This window comes from Poecilia reticulata, chromosome 4 (assembly GCF_904066995.2).
Source record: "Poecilia reticulata chromosome 4, P_reticulata-male-v2, whole genome shotgun sequence".
NCBI lineage: Eukaryota > Metazoa > Chordata > Actinopteri > Cyprinodontiformes > Poeciliidae > Poecilia > Poecilia reticulata.
In genome coordinates, this window is record NC_088833.1 from 33,758,541 (window position 1) to 33,774,981 (window position 16,441).

At 43.4% G+C, this 16,441-nt stretch overlaps 1 protein-coding gene across 1 annotated transcript in view; it reads left to right on the forward strand.

Annotated features, from left to right (window-relative positions):
• The window catches only part of cherp (calcium homeostasis endoplasmic reticulum protein), a 55,163-nt gene extending 40,141 nt beyond the window's left edge, over positions 1-15,022 (forward strand). Inside the window, exons 14-19 of the mRNA XM_008408186.3 lie at positions 1,776-1,862; positions 2,084-2,230; positions 13,849-13,962; positions 14,046-14,140; positions 14,289-14,474; positions 14,602-15,022. Of these exons, the coding sequence (XP_008406408.1) occupies positions 1,776-1,862; positions 2,084-2,230; positions 13,849-13,962; positions 14,046-14,140; positions 14,289-14,474; positions 14,602-14,639 (667 nt within the window). The 3' untranslated portion in view covers positions 14,640-15,022. The remainder of the gene's footprint in view (positions 1-1,775; positions 1,863-2,083; positions 2,231-13,848; positions 13,963-14,045; positions 14,141-14,288; positions 14,475-14,601) is intronic.
• Positions 15,023-16,441: the final 1,419 nt, after the last annotated feature.

The window sequence follows — 16,441 nt, forward strand, 5'->3', positions numbered from 1 at the left end:
GGGGTCACACTCTTAAGCCTCCCTGGTAAGGTCTATTCAGGGGTCCTGGAGAGGAGGGTCCGTCGGATAGTCAAACCTTGGATTCAGGAAGAGCAGTGTGATTTTCGTCCTGGTCGTGAAACAGTGGACCAGCTCTACACCCTCAGCGGGGTCCTGGAGGGTGCATGGGAGTTCGCCCAACCAGTCTACATGTGTTTTGTGGACTTGGAGAAGGCGTTCGATCGTGTCCCTCAGGAGGCCCTGTACTCCGGGAGTATGGGGTACCGGACCCTTTGATACGGGCTGTCAGGTCCCTGTATGACAGGTGTCGGAGTCTGGTCCGCATTGCCGGCAGTAAGTCGGGCTCGTTTCCGGTGAGAGTTGGACTCCGCCAAGGCTGCCCTTTGTCACCGATTCTGTTCATTACTTTTATGGACAGAATTTCTAGGCGCAGCCGAGGTGTTGAGAGGATCCGTTTTGGTGGCCTTAGGATCACATCTCTGCTTTTTGTGGATGATGTGGTCCTGTTGGCTTCATCGGAACGTGATCTGCAGCTCTCACTGTAGCGGTTCGCAGCCGAGTGTGAAGCGGCTGGGATGAGGCTCAGTGCCTCCAAATCCGAGGCCATGGTCTTGAGCCGGAAAAGGGTAGAGTGCCTTCTCCAGGTCAGGGGGGTCGTCCTGCCTCAAGTGGAGGAGTTTAAGGATCTGGGGATCTTGTTCACGAATGAGGGAAGAAGGGAGCGGGAGATCGACAGGCGGATTGGGGCAGCATCTGCTGTGAATCAGGCGCTGTACTGGTCCGTCGTGAAGAGAGAGCTGAGCCAAAAAGCAAAGCTCTCGATTTACCGGTCGAGCTACGTTCCCACCCTCATCTATGGTCATGAGCTTGGGGTCATGACCGAAAGAACGAGATCACGGGTACAAGCGGCCGAAATGGGTTTCCTCCGCAGGGTGGCTGGGCTCTCCCTTAGAGATAGGGTGAGAAGCTCGGTCATCCGGGAGGGACTCAGAGTAGAGCCGCTGCTCCTCCACGTCGAGAGGAGCCAGTTGAGGTGGCTCGGGCATCTGGTAAGGATGTCTCCTGGACGCCTCCCTGGTGAGGTGTTCTGGGCACGTCCCACCGGGAGAAGACCTCGGGGAAGACCCAGGACACGCTGGAGGGATTATGTCTCTCGGCTGGCCTTGGGATTCCTCCGGAGGAGCTGGAAGAAGTGGCTGGGGAGAGGGAAGTCTGGGACTAGCTTCTGAAGCTGCTGCCCCCGCGACCCGACCCCGGATAAGCGGAAGAAAATGGATGGATGGATGCATGGATGGACTTCTTAACATCTGTCCTTATTGAGTTACAAGCAGACCTCTTTTGGTTTCCATTCATAATACTGCACTCAATGGTGTCACCCCCTACAGCTATCCCCGGGTACAACAGATAATAAATGACCAAATTATCACCTTGATCCCGCAGTTCTCAGTTTTCACTCCTGATGCATCCATCTGCCTCTTTCAAAAGATGAATCGATGGGCCAACTCAGAGACACAAGTGTGGAGCTTCTCCCTAGCTTTACTGACTTCTTGGACCCAGCAAAGTTGACTTTTTCTCTTACCGCTAGAACCTTTTCAGCCCCTTTCAGCTTCCTTCGGATCAGCTGAAAGGGTCTTAAATGTATTCAGGTTGTTTTAAGTAAATGCAGTGAAGTAAAGCATTCTCAATTACCCTTTATGTATGAATGGTGTTCTAAAAATAAGCATGACTTTCCTTGAATTAAACCTTTCAGCGAGTTTAGTGCGTTTTTCTTCCAGTGAAGGCTGGGAGCAGAATGGCCTGTATGAGTTCTTCAGAGCCAAGATGAGAGCTAGAAGAAAAAAGGAACAGGAGAAAAGAAACAGGTGGGTCTCTTCTGGATTAGAATCTCTGTTCTACCTATTCAGCTCTTACACAATGAAACCTTGAACTAATGCAACAATGGACTTTTTTTTTCTAAAATTAAATAAGGATTACAAATCTTAACCATCTGGTTTGTCTTAAATGGTATTTTTGCTCCTGCTGTCAAACTGCCGTCTTGGTGATTTTGTTTTAAAATGTTGTTTATTTTTTTTTCCCCTTTTAGCGGTCATGGAGGAAGTCGCTCGAGGAGTCGCTCTCGCAGCAGGAGGAGATCTTCTTCTCGCTCAAGCTCTCACTCATCAAAGTCCTCCAGGTCACGTTCTGGTTCATCTCACTCTCGCAGCCGATCCCGCTCCTACTCACGATCCAGGTCTGAACACTCGTATACGCGCACACACACACACACACACACACAGATGTTTGTCATGCTATCTTTGTGGGGACTTTCCATTGACTTCTACAACCAAATTTTAACCATTACATACCTAACCCTAACCACAACTCAATTCACACTATAGTCCAAAAACTAACCCCTGACCCAAAAACAGCATGTCTCCTTGTGGGGACCAGGCCATAAGGAGCAGCGGATCCCCACAACATAAAATCTGTCAGGAAAATGGTCCCCACAATGCATCATATACATGGTACATGCACACATATGCCTGTGTAACAGATGTAAAATGACCACAGCAGGAACCAGGATTTACGATGCTTTATTCCTGTTTAAAACAAAACCAAGTTCAGCAACAGCTCCCGGCTCTGGCTTTCCCACGCACACCTCTCCCCAGCGCAGCTCGGCGCGAACTCAGAGGAATTGGATAAAGCCAATTAAAGTTCACAAATAATAATAAAATGAAATCTACATTCATAAAAACAATTAAAATAAAATCGAAATCTGCCCAAAAGTTACAAATTTCCATCACAATATAAAAATATACAACAACCGGGTAACATTTTAAAATAACTCGCATACCTGTTTAAAACAAAACCAAGTTCAGCAACAGCTCCCGGCTCTGGCTTTCCCACGCACACCTTTACCATCCAGCAGGACAGAAAAGATATATAAAATAACCATGTTACTGGATAAACCGAATAAATGTAAGAAACCGTGGGAATTAAATACCCAGAACGGCGCTGTGCTAAACATCAATAGGACAAACAACTATTTACAACTTATGAATCGAGCAGCATACCCTTTCTTTATACAACGTTTTGAATGTTTTAATCCACAATTGCAAGACAACTGTGTGCGCTTACCTCTCCCCAGCGCAGCTCGGCGCGAACTGAGGAGACGGCGCGAACTCACAGGATGTGACACAGAAACAGGAAACAAGAAAATAAAAGCTTCTCCATCAAAATAAAATACAATTCAAAACCCAAAGAAAAACAAATATACATATATAATGGGGATGGATTTGGAACCACACTAGAGTCCAAAAATAAAAACAGTATAAAACAGAAATAACCCACTGCAGTACAAAGGCGACAGCAATCATGCGTTTTGAGAAGGTTCACCATAAAAAATAAAAACTATAAATTTAACTCGGCTACATACTCCCCCCTGAACTTCTCAAAACAGTTACAGATCAGATCAGAAACTGCATACAAGATAACATCAGCTAATCGTAGCTACATCTCGATGATAATCACTATGCAACCAAGGGTTTCTATATTTCAATAGAAAGTGACAATAAAGAGTTGGCCAGACTCATAATGTCCACTTTGCATAAGAATGTGCCGTTTACATATTCTCGATTTGATTACCAAATAAGTGTTATCTTGACACACAGAATGACAGTAACAACATAAACTTTCAAGTTCGTAATGAACAAAAATATCCCAAATGAGCAAAGGATTTATTCACATGAATAGAGTCTTAGCTAACCCACCAACCACAAAACCACCTTGTTTGGTTTTCTGTGTCATATTCTGAATCAACCTATTCACTGGTTTCACTACCCTGCCCAACCTGGTCTTGATTTGATCCATGGGTGTGGTCACTGTCAGTTTACCAGTGTCTGCAATAGGTTTCCTTGCAGAGGCTTGATCTTGAGACTGAATGCTGCTCGTCTCCAGTTGTCCTTTAGAAGCGTCATTCAGCCCATTATCCTTGTCTGACAGAGTAACATTGAATGAACCCTCCGCTGCCCCTCCAAAACGACCATCTGATCCACTTATAACTTCTGCAATTTCCCCATTGCAGTCACTAGTCTGCAGCTCAACATCAGAAGGCTCAGGGTCAGCAAAAGGGACTGAAGAATTTTCCGATGGGGTGACCTCTGCGACCCAGCTAGCGGTACGCTCGGATTTATGAATTTCGAGTCCCTCCAAAGACAGGTTTCCATCGTCCTCCTCTTTCTCTTGAGACTCCTGACCAACATTGGAGAAGGAAGACTCTGTCTCATGATCCACATGTACTGGCAGGAAACTGGCTTGCAAAAGCAAATTTCTGTGAACCACTTTCTCATGTCCGTTGTCAGGGTTTCTAATGCGGTAGGTATGACATCTTGAATCCTTCGAAATCACTGTGTACAAGGTCGACTCCCACCTATCAGCAAGTTTTCTGCGCCCACGTTCACCTCTGTTTGCCAAGAGGACCTGATCACCCTCTTCAATGTTAGCACCTTTCACACCCTTATTATATACATCAGCCTGCCGCTGTTGTTTTGCACTAGCATGAATCTGAGCAACATGAAGAGCCTCCTTGAGATCATCTCTCATCCTTTTAACATAACTGTTGTAGTCTGTGATGTCATTGTCTTTTATCACACTGTGGAACATAACATCCACCGGCAATCTAGGGACCCGACCGTACATCAGGAAGAATGGGGCATAACCAGTCGACTCATGAGCAGTACAGTTGTAAGCGAAGGTTAGCGTTTGCAGCATCTGAGGCCACCTCTGCTTCTCTCTGGGAGGCAATGCTCTAATCATGTTCCCTAGAGTTCGGTTAAACCTCTCAGTGTGACCATTCCCCATAGGATGGTAGGGCGTTGTTCTGGACTTCTTCACACTTGCTATCTGAAGTAGCTCCTGGATAAGCTGGCTCTCAAAATTCGCACCCTGGTCTGAATGTATTCTCTGCGGGAAGCCATATACACAAAAGTACTTATCCCACAGCTGACGTGCGACCTGTTTCGCAGACTGGCCTGAACACTTGAAGGCATGAGCCATCTTAGTGAAGTGGTCTGTCACCACTAACACGTCCACGCTCTTCCCATTCAAGTCTTCTGCAGACCAGAAGTCTAGACAAACTAGCTCTAAGGGGCCTGTGGTTTTGATGCTTTCGAGTTGTGCTCGTCCCTCTGGCTCCAATGTCTTGCTAACAACACAACGCTTACAACATTTCACATAGTCTCTGACGTCTTGCTCCATTTCGATCCAAAAGAATCTTTGTCTTGAAAGGTATAGAGTTTTACTCTGACCCTGGTGGCCAGCATTATCATGCACACCACTGAGAACTTGACCAATCAAAGAGGAAGGCGTCATGTACTGATGTCGCTTTTTTCCTGTTAATGGATCTTTGCAAACTCTGTACAGAATGTTATCGAGCATCTTCAGTTTTTCCCACTGTTTTAAGATTTTGAGCACCTTCAGAAGCAACCCAGCTCTCTCTCGTCTTGATGGTCGTCTCCCTCGGATAACAAATGGGATGACCTGGGACAGGACAGGATCCTTCCTCTGACTATCCTGCAGCTCTTGAAGTGAGAAAACGGGCAGAAGGTCTTCACCCGGCTGGGCCAACTTCTCCAGATCCTGGGCCAGCCATGAAACCACTCTCTGCTTGGAACCTCCATCCCACTCCATATGACCAGTCAACACTGCAGATACTTCACAGTCAGATAAGGATTTATTTTTCAGCTCATCTAATGGGGCTGCTTGCTGAATGTCTTGGTAGTTGACACCAATCCTGAATGTGTCCTGAATTGAAGCTTCTTGTACTTGTTGCGATTCCCCCACAAGGTCATTATAAGACTCATTCAAAATCCGTTGACAGACACGATCCTGAGCAAAGGGCTTTCTGCTGAGAGCATCAGCAACGATGTTCTTACTGCCAGGTATATACTTGATGCTGAAGTTGTAAGGTGCCAACTTGGCAACCCATCGTTGCTCACATGCATCAAGTTTGGGTTTCGTGAGGATGTATGTCAGGGGATTATTGTCAGTCCAGACAGTGAAAGTGTGCCCTTTAAGCCAGTGGCTGAATTTATCGCAAACAGCCCACTTCAACGCCAGAAACTCAAGGCGATGAGCAGGGTAGTGACTTTGGGCACGCGTTAAAGCCTTACTGGCGAAGGCAATGGGTCGTGCTCTACTTTCACCCTCCTGAACTTGAGACAAAACAGCCCCCAACCCATCTTGCGAAGCATCTGTAGACAGAAGGAAAGGGCGACTGAAATCAGGATGTGCAAGCACTACAGTCTCCAGTAGCGCATTTTTTAGTTCTTCAAATGCACGCCGATGTTCCTCTTTCCAATCATTTGGATGTAACTTCTTGAATGCTGCTGCGCCTCGTCCATTCCCTTTTTTTCCTTTGGGTGCGGCAGTCAAAGTGAACAAAGGTTTGGCAATGCGGGAACAATCTGGTATAAACTGCTGGTAGTACATTACCATCCCCAGAAATGACTTAATCTTTTTTTGTGAAGGTGTGACACCGTCTTCCATCATCAAATCAGACTCTGTCATAGCAACAACGGCTTGAACTTTATCGGCATCAGTTGACACACCATTTTCACTCACAACATGCCCCAAGAACTTCACACTCCGCCTGAATAGCTGGCATTTCTTGGGGGCCAATTTCAAACCATGGACATGCAGCCTGCTGAAGACAATCTCGAGCCTCCTCAAAGCTTCTGCCTCATCAGGAGCATATACAAGCAAATCGTCCAGATAACAAAGCAGCGTCAAAAAGTTCTGATCACCGAAGATGTTCATCATGAGGCGCATGAAGTTGGCAGGACTGTTACAGAGTCCTTGAGGCAGCCTGTTAAACTCATACAACCCCATGGGTGTGGTGAACGCTGTCAGTTTTTTATCATCCTCAGCCATGGCAATGTTATAAAAACCAGAGGTGAGGTCCATGGCACAAAATATGGCACTGCCACCCAAAGCCGTCAAACAGTCCGATTGATGTGGCAAGGGGTGAGCATCCTTAATCGTACGAGTGTTTAGCCAGCGATAGTCCACACAGACCCTTAGATCTCCATTTTTCTTCCACACCAGCACTACAGGGGAAGCCCACTCACTGTTAGATTTGCGAATGATCTCTCGCTCTTCCATTTCTGTGAGAACTTGCCGCAGCTTGTGATACTGCCCTGGTGGAACACGTCGATATGGAAGCCTGAACGGTCGATCATCTGAAAGGCGGATTCGGTGGACAAAATCTTTGGCCAGCCCACAGTCAAGTTTGCTTCTTGAAAAAATGCCTTCATATTTCTGGACCAGCTGCAACAGCCTCGACTTCCAATGATCAGACACCTCACAAGAGTCAATGTCCAGATCTTCCAACCCCAAGTCGCTCAGGGTATTGTGGAAACTGGTACAGGGAGAATCAGAGCTGATTGTTTTGTCATTTGTCACTGTCTGACTGTTGGTCCTGACTTTTGCGTCTAGCACTGGCTCAAGAGTCACATCCATATCTTCAAGAGCAATACAGGTGGACACCTCTGCTACTTTGGTGTGACACCTTAATGTGATAGCTTTATCAGAAGTGTTTAGAATGCGCACTGGGACCCACCTGTCACCATTCATGGAAGACACTGATCTACAGACAATAATGTCTTTTTTGTGGATCTGTGTTTTGGCTGATGGCTCAATTAAAATGGCACTGCCCTCAGACAGAGGTGAGTTTTTTGGAAGTCTGCCCCAAATCAAATGTTCCTGCTTCGGGAGAAGGGTGACGGCCTGCATCAGTTCAGCTGTTCCAATAAAATCTGGGATTACATCACCTCTCCACCTCTCAATGCCAGATGGCATACTAACGAACTGTATTACTTCTGGTGTTTGGGCACACTCGGGTTTACTTACAACTTGCCAAAAGTGAGGAGACTGTTTGAACTGATTTAAAATGTGTTTGATGACATTTGTGCCCAGAATTAACTGATCTTTCTGCCCGGGAACCACCAAAGCTGGAACACTAAATACACAATCATACACTTTCATTTTTAATTCATAGATGCATTTTGGTTTTACCTGAACTCCTCCACAACCCACGAGGATGATATCATCATGGTTACAGTCAGGTTGGGATGCAAGCCCTGCACTCTTAAGGAGTTGTTCAGCTTCTACACTGATAGTGCAGGCCATGGAGCCAGTGTCCAAAAGGGCTTGTAATGATACTTTATCCCCAACCTGTGCATCAGTGTAAAAGAGGCTGTCAGCCCTTTCTAGTCTGGATATGTTTTGAAACAACACAAAAGTATTAGATGGAGCAGATTTCAAACTTTCTGTATACACAGATTTAATATCTCCTTTTGAGGTGAGGGTCTCATGCTCACTCACACAGTGCCCTCTCGGGTGTGAGTGGCCTAGTTTCCCTGGTCAGCAGAGTCTCCAACTCGCTGAGTGTTCGTGACTTTTGGACAACTTCTTCGTTGATGTCCAATCTCAAGACAGGCCAGGCATCTTCTCTCTCTCATGCAGTGTGCTCGCGTAGAGTGGTTACTGTGGCCGCATACTTGACATGGAGAAGACTGACTGGGACGGAAAAACTGGGGTTGAGTCTCACCTGCAGGCTGAGCAGTGCGTTCTAATACTCTTTCGAGCATAGTCAGCACCCGTTCCAACGCACCTGACTCTGCAGTACGATCATTTGAGTTGGCAGAACTGACAGGAGTAATTTTGACAGTGTTCACTTGCCTACATTCTACTTCAGGCTCTGAATGGTCAAGTGCTGCTGTTGCAGTAGCAATCTGGAAAGCTTTTGCTTTTGCCGCAGTTACATGTGGTCTTTTCACTTGATGCTCCCTTTGATGCTCATCAATGGCCTCCTGCACCTCAGTGAGTGTCCACTTGTTGGAGGGCTTACACTTGAAACACAGGCGAGACTAGGATCAGGGCAATTCCTGATGAACATCATTGCTATCTCTGCATCCAAGTTATTCAAGCTGCTTCCTTGATCTTTCAAATGCCTGTCAACATTTTCAGCAGCTGTGTTAAGTCTGACCCAATAATCCACTGGCGTCTCATTAGCTATTGGTTGAGTAGCATAGAAATCAGCCAGTGGCAAGCAAGACCCTGGAATGTCGCTAAAATAGCGCCTCAGAATGTTATAGACTGCGTCAGGGCTTACAGGTGTGGTAGGGCTACTCTTAAGTCCAATCTTTACAAGACTCTTCGCCTTACCAAGCAGGTGGTTCAGGATTTCATCAGTCTTTTCTCCAGCTGAGAATCCTTTCTTGCGTAAGTAGACTTCCATCAACTCTATCCACTCATGAACAGAAATCCTATCATCACCGTCACCACGATAAATAGGGGGCTCTTTAATGTCTGATTTCATCACCAAACTCATTTTTGTGAGATCAACCACTGTGCTGGGTGCCTCATCCTGCTTACACTGTGTTTGTGAAAGCTTCTCCGGAGTGAAGTGAGATCCACTGTGTAACAAACGGCTGGTAATGGCTTCACCTATTTGACTCCCTATTTCACCAATGAGATCGCGTAACTGCTGCATGGTACTTTCATTATTATTTATAGGAGTAGAAAACTGGGGCTCCAATGGAGGTATTTCAATAATTTCCTCTGTCTCTGATGACCCCTCATAAATCATTTGAGTATCACTCTGGGCTAAAGATCCTCTGCCACGCCCAGCTACTGGTGTGAAAACATTAAAAGTGTTATGGCCTCTGCCTGCCATGCTTCACACAGTACAAACCAGTGATTTAAAAAAAAAATATAAACCAAAAAGGGTTCCACAATCCACAAAAAAACTTTTATCAAACTGATATAGTGATTTGAGTGATTGATTAAAGTCTCTGCGTTCAGAAAAGTGATCTTAACCTTAACAGTAATGAACAGGATCCACAGGTCGACCAGCTTGATGACGTCAGCGTCACTTGCGCACAGCTGAACCCTCGGCGGTCGGCAGTGGCTAACCAGTGAATCCGGGTCACGGCACCAGATGTAACAGATGTAAAATGACCACAGCAGGAACCAGGATTTACGATGCTTTATTCCTGTTTAAAACAAAACCAAGTTCAGCAACAGCTCCCGGCTCTGGCTTTCCCACGCACACCTCTCCCCAGCGCAGCTCGGCGCGAACTCAGAGGAATTGGATAAAGCCAATTAAAGTTCACAAATAATAATAAAATGAAATCTACATTCATAAAAACAATTAAAATAAAATCGAAATCTGCCCAAAAGTTACAAATTTCCATCACAATATAAAAATATACAACAACCGGGTAACATTTTAAAATAACTCACATACCTGTTTAAAACAAAACCAAGTTCAGCAACAGCTCCCGGCTCTGGCTTTCCCACGCACACCTTTACCATCCAGCAGAACAGAAAAGATATATAAAATAACCATGTTACTGGATAAACCGAATAAATGTAAGAACCCGTGGGAATTAAATACCCAGAACGGCGCTGTGCTAAACATCAATAGGACAAACAACTATTTACAACTTATGAATCGAGCAGCATACCCTTTCTTTATACAACGTTTTGAATGTTTTAATCCACAATTGCAAGACAACTGTGTGCGCTTACCTCTCCCCAGCGCAGCTCGGCGCGAACTGAGGAGACGGCGCGAACTCACAGGATGTGACACAGAAACAGGAAACAAGAAAATAAAAGCTTCTCCATCAAAATAAAATACAATTCAAAACCCAAAGAAAAACAAATATACATATATAATGGGGATGTATTTGGAACCACACTAGAGTCCAAAAATAAAAACAGTATAAAACAGAAATAACCCACTGCAGTACAAAGGCGACAGCAATCATGCGTTTTGAGAAGGTTCACCATAAAAAATAAAAAACTATAAATTTAACTCGGCTACACCTGATACACTCAAGAACATGTCTAGAAACTGATCACCATCAATATTGAGACCATGGATAGATTGAAGTATGTCAGTGATAACAGCATTAGTTTTTGATCCTGATCACATTCCGTCCACAAATGCTTCATTTATGATTTAAAAAAAATAAAAATAAAAAAATTCAACACAAATGCTTATAGTGGTTTCAAATTCTTAATAATCTTGTGTCTGTAGAGTTTAATTAAATTGAACTCTGGACCGATCCTGACTCTTAGATTGGAGGGAAAAAAAGAGTTCTTCAAGTGCTTATGCTTCATTCAGACAAAATCTGTGATTAATCAACAATCCTGGGCAGCTGTGATCACTTAAATCGGCATTTCGGAACAAACTCTTAGATATTTTAACGTAAAACCTCTTTAGGAAAAAGGCTTGATGAGAAAGTTACCAAGGTTGTAAAAGACTGAAGGTTGTAGAATTTAATCAATATGTTTGAATTAAAAATCTATAAAGTTTGGGATATTCAGTGTAGATGGCAGTGAAATGTCTGTCTGTGTGGGTGGGTACCTACATAGGCAGTGATGTCAGTAACGCGGTACTCTAAAAAAGTGGATAGGACCACTTTTTTCAGTAGCAAATAATCTAACGCATTGCTATTTGAAAACCAGCAATAAGATCAAAGTTACTTATTCAAATCACTGTGTGTTGCTATTTTTTTTAGTAATGTAATTTTATTTTCTCTATGCATCTTGGGGAGTGACCGCCCTTTCTATGCCACAGCAGCAGCTGACAGAAACGTAAACAATGGAGGGATGAGGGAGATGCTCATTTTGTTGCTGGAAAAACAGGAACTATTTTGAGTTTCTGTCTCCAAGTCCAGTTATTATAAGCAGGTTGGGCTAGGCCTGTCACGGTAACAAATTTTGCTGGATGATTGTCTAAAAAACTATTGTGATAAACGATAATATTGTTTCAAGACCTTTTGACACTGATTTAATGGAAATGACTAATAATGCATGCAATTTCCTGCCATGGAAATTGCCAAGTGCCATACACTTTATTTTCAAAAGAACACATAACATTGGAACTGATAAACTAAATCAGTTCCAGTGTTTATGGATTCTCAGTTTCCATTAACAAAAAACATACTTGAATAAAATCTAAACAACATAAGGCCAAAGTGGAAATAAATACTGCATTCAACCAAAAGAGTCCAGATTATGAAGTCTGTATTGGCCTTCAGTAATCACTAAATTTAAATAGAGAAGAGCGGCACATCTGACTATCTAATACAATAGTTGATACTACACGATTTTTTTGCCCCCCCCATTTTCCCCTTATGACAATCTTAGATCGTTGACCGATCTAAGATTGTCGTTGATGATTTTGTAACCGATCATCCTGTAGTGTCAGGTGTGTTACGGTAGAGCGTCCTGGCCGCTCTGACCTAAATCAGGGGTTTTCCCTGACTGGGAGCTTTAACACTGAATGTGACAATTAGCCAATCAGAAAGCACGGAGTCTCCTCCGTTCTTTCTGAGGGGTAATTATGGAGGGGAATCCCAAACAGCTGACACAGCGCAACCCGAAGTCCAGCGGACATCGGAGATATGTGGAAACAACATTAATGTTTATTCAACATTTTGTGCAAAGAATATAGAAATGACAAAGGAAGGAGTTGGAGCCAAATTGCTACAGCAGTTGATAAACTCGGTAAGTTTTCAGCTGTTCTTCCTTAACGTGACATAAATAGGCTATAATGATTTTCATTAAGTCAGGACTTTACACTGACTCAAGCCACATGCATCACAGGTAGATTCTAGTAAAGCATTTTTTAATGCCTGATTTTAAAATTAGTTAACTGGACTTGTAGCCATTATTTTGTGCGCATGTGGCTGGACACCACACGGCGCGACGAACCCGATCGAACCGTTATACCTAGAATTTCTGTCAGCCAATGTGTGGTCTGGTTTTGAAAATCCGCCGACAACTCGTGTATTGTGCACTGGACATTACACAAAAGAAATGAGGAAGGGATTTGTCAGTGGAGAGCACCGGAGTTTAGCCTTTTTTTTAATTCAGTGTCATCAACAGAAATAAAAAAGGCAGGAAGAGACGATCAAGCCGATAATTAAAATGAGGTTGCTAGGTTTAATTTATCGTGCAATTTATCGTTGATATTGATTTATCGTTTGACAGGCCTTGGTTGGGCTTGTTTTTTCTAAAGTTGTTTGCAAATTTAATGAGTCGCGGGTTATGGTTTTTGAATGTGAATTTGCTCATTTGAGCTTAGAAAACAGCAGAGATACATAATAAGCCCCAGATTTTATCTGACAAGTAGTTTTAGCCAGGATCTGCCCGTCCATCATTTACCAGATGATCTGTCCCGCTGTGTCTTTGTTAATGTCAAAGTAATAAATATATTTATAATACCTGTGAATGACATCAAGCTTCGTGTTATGCTCCAGAAAACTGCAAACATCGAGACTAATATGAACTGCAATAAACGTGAAATATGTGCAGTGGGCCATCTGAGTGATGGAACCTTAGGTGGAGCGCTGTGCTGACAGCAATCGTAGGGCCGTAACAGAACCTGTAACCGGGTGGACAGACAATAGTGGAACACACAAAAACACACAAATTACTGAAGTTTTTTTTGTTGTTGTTTTTTTTACTTTTGTAACATTAAGCAATCTCCCCTTCAGTTCAACCTTATAAGTGGAGACACATTGTTGATGTTACCATGATAAAATAACTTGGAATTAAATAAGTATTGGCAAAGCTCAATATAATTTTTATATATAAGGTGGTGGAGGGTTGTCAACAGCTGCTGAAAATAACTAATAAAGTAACAGTTACTTTCCAAATCAAGTAACCAGTAATCTAAGTTATTTTTTCAATGAGTGATCAGTAATCTGATTGTTACTTTTTCAATGTAACTACCTAACTGTATATAGGTAGGTACATACACATATTTATGTGTGTACATATGACTGTGTGCAGGTCCAGGAGCCGATCCAGGTCTTCTCGGAGCCACTCTGGCTCCAGATCCAGATCCCACTCAAATTCTCCTACTAAGCGCCGTCGTGGTCCAAAATCCCGGAGCACTTCTCCTTCGTGAGTTCCCTGGCTGTCATCACTTCTCTTCACAGTATGTGCTACAGAATGATGCATATACCAGTCTCTGCTTCTCACTGCAGGTCCACTGCAGGGCTGGGCAGTTCGTCATCTAAAATGTCTGCAGACACCAGACTAGGAGAGGAGAATAAGGGCCACCAGTTGTTATTAAAGATGGGTATGCTTATTCATTTCTGTTTACTACAAAAGACAATTCTGTTTGTACAAAAAATTATTTAAATTTTTCTACCAGTACAGCTTATAGCATTCAGGTTTTCTCTCCTGAAACCTCTAACAGATTTTGTTCTGTGGTATTTTGGCCCCAGGTTGGAGCGGTTCTGGTGGCCTTGGGGCCAAAGAACAAGGTATCCAGGACCCTATCAAAGGGGGAGATGTTAGGGATAAGTGGGACCAGTACAAAGGCGTTGGAGTGTCTTTAGATGATCCATATGAGAACTACAGAAGGAATAAAAGCTACAACTTTGTTGCCCGGATGAAAGCTAGAGAGGAAGGTAATGGACTGTTATTTGTTACAGAACTGTAACAGATGACTTTGTATTGCTACATTCTTACCTGAAATACAGCTAGATTTGAAATAAATACTTTAACAATGCCTTTTGTTTTTCTTCCCTGTGTCAGTCAACCGGGAAGCCCAGGAGCCTCCATCTACTGACTGAGGCCCTTGGAATTCTGTATCTCTTGGATCAGAAGTCTGAGCTTTACTGTCCAGGATGCTTTCACCTCTTGTAAAGATTTCTCATCGACTAGAAAGAGTGACAGACATCACAGTTTTATTTTAGTGATAATGTATCTGCATGAGACCTTTCTGTCTCTTAGACAGAAAGGTTAACACTAAAGTAACAATGATTGCATGTTCAAGTTTTCCTTTAGTACAAAAATCCCAGGTGTAATAAATCAGATCATCAAAGCCTTCGTCTTAGTTCCACAGAAGCTTGTCTAAAATGTGTTCTGTATGTGTCCTTTAGTAGCTGTTTCATTTAAATTAGCAAAAGTTGTATGATGACACAAATCAATAAATCTATATTTTGTGTTTCAGAAATCAATTTCTATTCATCAGCAGCAGTGTTCTAATGTGGAAAGGCAAAAAGCTATTCCACTATTTCCACCATTACTGACACAGTCAATATTAATAAAATAAATGACAGCCTCTAAATCTACTTTTTCAGTCATTTAGAATACTTCAAAGACCTCAATTCCACCAACATGCTTTCCATTGAGGAAGCTGAGCCTGGGGACAATCTCTGTAGACAAGGTCGCCAAGATGGTCGGGATCTGTTTTGGTGGCCCTTAGGATTGCATCTCTGCTTTTTGCGGATGATGTGGTAATATTGGCTTCATCAGGTAATGATCTGCAGCTCTCGCTGGAGCGGTTCGCAGCCAAGTGTGAAGTGGCCGGGAAGAGGATCAGTGCCTCCAAATCTGAGGACATGGTCTTGAGCCGGAAAAGGTAGAGTGCCTTCTCCGGGTCAGGGAGGACGCCCTGCCCCAAGTGGAGGAGTTTAAGTATCTTGGGATCTTGTTCACGAATGAGGGAAGAAGGGAGCGGGAGATCGACAGATGGATTGGCGCAGCGTCTGCTGTGAAGCAGGCGCTGTACCTACCCGTCATGGTGAAGAGAGAACTGAGTCAAAAGGACATGCTTGGAGGGACTATGTTTCTTGGCTGGCCTGGGAACACCTTGGGATTCCCCCAGAGGAGCTGGAAGAAATGGCTGGGGAGAGGGAAGTCTAGGTCTCCCTTCTTAAGCTGCTGCCCCTGCGACGCGGCCCCGGATGAGCGGAAGAAGATGGATGGATCCATCCATCCGATTTGATCGATGACTCGATTTCCTGGTGTTGGTCCAGCAGCAGCACAATAGATTAGCCTGACATAATCATTTTTAGCATCTCTGTACACATCACTACATGATTCTAGCCTACTGAAATTTTTGCATGCACTAGTTTGTGCGTCTTTGGACACAAACTCTTTATTCTAAAAATAGTTACATTATAGTTTTAAAACTTAGCAGACTTGGGAATGTGGTTCAAATTTAAATCTGAGTCAGAGTCTGCACGTAAGTTGCATGTAGATTACTGTCCTTTCATCTTTGTGTCCCAAAACGACTTGTCTTAATTTGAAGGCAAATGAAATTCTCACCCATTCGCTAATGGATGTCACTAATGGACTGACTTGGAGAGGACTGTGCTCATATAGTTGATATATACCAACATTCAGCAAACAGTGGCTTGCAAAAGTATTCATACCTCTTGAGCTTTTTCATAATTTGTCTCATCACAACCACAAACATAAATATATTTAATTGGAATTTAATATGAAAACTAACAAACTGGAATACGAAGTAATATGAAGTAAAAAGAAAATTATACATGACTCAAAATATTTTTTTTACAAAGAAACCTGAAAAGAGCTGTGAGCAATAGTATTCACAACACTTTGACTTGCGTTTTGATCTACTGTT